Genomic DNA, 2,448 nt, shown 5'->3' on the forward strand with positions numbered 1-2,448 from the left:
TTGACCCCACCAACCCCATTGACCCCACCAACTCCAGTGACACCATCAACCCCATCCACCCTATTGACCCCATGACCTTCACCAACCTGTTGACCTCATCAACCCCATTGGCCCCACCAACCCTGTTGACCCCATCAACCCTACCAACCCCGTTGACCCTTCAACCCCATTGACCCCACCAACCCTGTTGACCCCATTGACTCCATGACCCCACTTGACCCCGGCAGGGCCTGGTGGAGGCGGTGGCAGCTGAGCGGCTGCTGCGGGATGGTCCCAACGAGCTCCGTCCTCCTCGGGGGACCCCTGAATGCGTCAAGTTTGGGCGACAGTTGGCCGGGGGCCTCCAGTGCCTGATGTGGGTGGCGGCGGCCATTTGCCTCATCGCCTACGGTGTCCAGGAGGGAGAGGGTGACCGTGGCAGCTCCGACAACGTACGTTGGACACCTGAGTCTATCTTGGAGGGGACATCTGGGTTCATCTAGAAGGGACATGCATAAATCCATGGGTTGAGGAACATCTGGGTTCATTGGGGAGAAGATCTGGGATGAAGAACATCTGGGTTCATCTAGGAGAACATCTGGGTCTACCTGGGGTGGACCACATCATCCTGTTGACCCCATTGACTCCACCAACCCCATTGACCCTAGTCAACGCCATGACCTCTCCCAACCCTGTTGACCCCACCAACCCCATCCATTGACCCCAATCAACTCCATGACACCCACCAACCTGTTGACCTCATCATCTGGGTCCATCTAGAAGAATGCATGGGTTGCTGCATGGGGGAAAGCCTGAGTCCATCAGGAGAACATCTGGGTCCATCTAAGGGGGACATTTGTGTCCCTGGGTTGGAGAACACTTAGGTCCATGCAGGGTCAGGACACTTAGGTCCATCTGGATGGGACACTTGGGTGTGACCCACTATTAGGTCCATCTGGAGAACATCTGGGTTCATCTTGGGGGGGGCACCTGGAAACCAAGAACCCTTAAGAGGGGGCAAAGTGGGGGGGGGTTCTTGAGCAGGAACTAGATGCCTAGGACCTTCTGGAGGTCTAGGTCCTCTTGGATGAGGGGTTCTGGGACACCTTGGTCCCCACCCCACGGGGCCTGATCCTGTCCCCACCACCTTTAGCTGTATCTCGCCATCGCCCTCATCGCCGTCGTCGTGGTCACCGGTTGCTTTGGTTACTACCAAGAGTTCAAGAGCACCAACATCATCGCCAGCTTTAAGAACCTCGTTCCTCAGGTGAGACCACCCAGATATCTGGGTCATCTCCCTACCTGGACATCTGGGTCTCCACCCAAACATCTCTGGGTTCTTCTGTCACCTTCAGCAAGCCACGGTGATCCGGGAAGGGGACAAACTACAGATCAACGCCAACGAGTTGGTGGTCGGTGACCTGGTGGAGATCAAAGGTGGAGATCGAGTTCCTGCAGACATCCGGATCATCTCAGCTCAAGGTTGCAAGGTTGGCCAAGATTCTTGGGTCCTTTTGGAAAGGTGACACCACACACCTGGGGTCAACTATGTCTTCTCATCATCATCTCCAGGTGGACAACTCATCGTTGACGGGAGAGTCGGAGCCTCAAACGCGCTCACCTGAGTGCACCCATGATTCACCCTTGGAGACCCGCAACATCGCCTTCTTCTCCACCATGTGCCTTGAAGGTACGTCCCACCTGGACGTCTGGGTCCCACCTGGATGTCTGGGTCCCACCTGGACACCTAGAGCACTTTGTTGAGTCTAGGTCCCCCTTGGACGTCTGGGTCACACCTGGACATCTGGGTCTCACCTGGATGTGTGGGTCTCACTTGGATGTCTGGGTCCCACCTCTGGGTCCCCCCTGGACACCTTGGTCCCACCTGGATGTCTGGGTCCCACCTGGACATCTGGGTCCCACTTGGATGTCTGGGTCCCACCTGGACACCTTGGTCCCATCTAGATGTCTGGGTTCCACCTGGATGTCTGGGTCCCACCTGGGCATCTGGGTCCCATCTGGATGTCTGGGTCCCACCTGGACATCTAGGTCCCACCTGGACGCCTTGGTTCCATCTGGATGTCTGGGTCCCATCTGGATGTCTGGGTCCCACCTGGACACCTTGATCTCCTAACCCACTTGGGTCCTACAGGGACAGCCATGGGGTTGGTGATCAACACGGGTGACCGGACCATCATTGGACGCATCGCCAGCTTGGCCTCAGGTGTGGAGAACGAGAAGACACCCATCGCCATCGAGATAGAGCACTTTGTTGACATCATCGCCGGCCTCGCCATCTTCTTCGGGGCCACCTTCTTCGTGGTGGCCATGGTCATTGGCTACCCCTTTCTCCGTGCCATGGTCTTCTTCATGGCCATCGTCGTGGCCTACGTCCCTGAGGGGCTGCTGGCCACTGTCACGGTATGGTTTGGGGCATCATGAGGGTTGGACCTCTAGGGCTGCAGGTCC

General features: G+C 57.3%; 1 protein-coding gene across 1 annotated transcript; it reads left to right on the forward strand.

The window, feature by feature from the left end:
• Positions 1 to 227: 227 nt before the first annotated feature.
• Positions 228 to 2,400, forward strand: LOC104519661 (potassium-transporting ATPase alpha chain 1; the record flags this gene model as incomplete). Its single annotated transcript, XM_010178041.1, has 5 exons — positions 228 to 431; positions 1,133 to 1,246; positions 1,335 to 1,469; positions 1,552 to 1,669; positions 2,132 to 2,400. Coding segments are annotated over 5 exons (840 nt in total), but the record flags the coding sequence as incomplete, so codon positions are not given.
• Positions 2,401 to 2,448: the final 48 nt, after the last annotated feature.

Source organism: Antrostomus carolinensis, unplaced genomic scaffold (assembly GCF_000700745.2).
Source record: "Antrostomus carolinensis isolate BGI_N321 unplaced genomic scaffold, ASM70074v2 scaffold40881, whole genome shotgun sequence".
Classification (NCBI taxonomy): domain Eukaryota; kingdom Metazoa; phylum Chordata; class Aves; order Caprimulgiformes; family Caprimulgidae; genus Antrostomus; species Antrostomus carolinensis.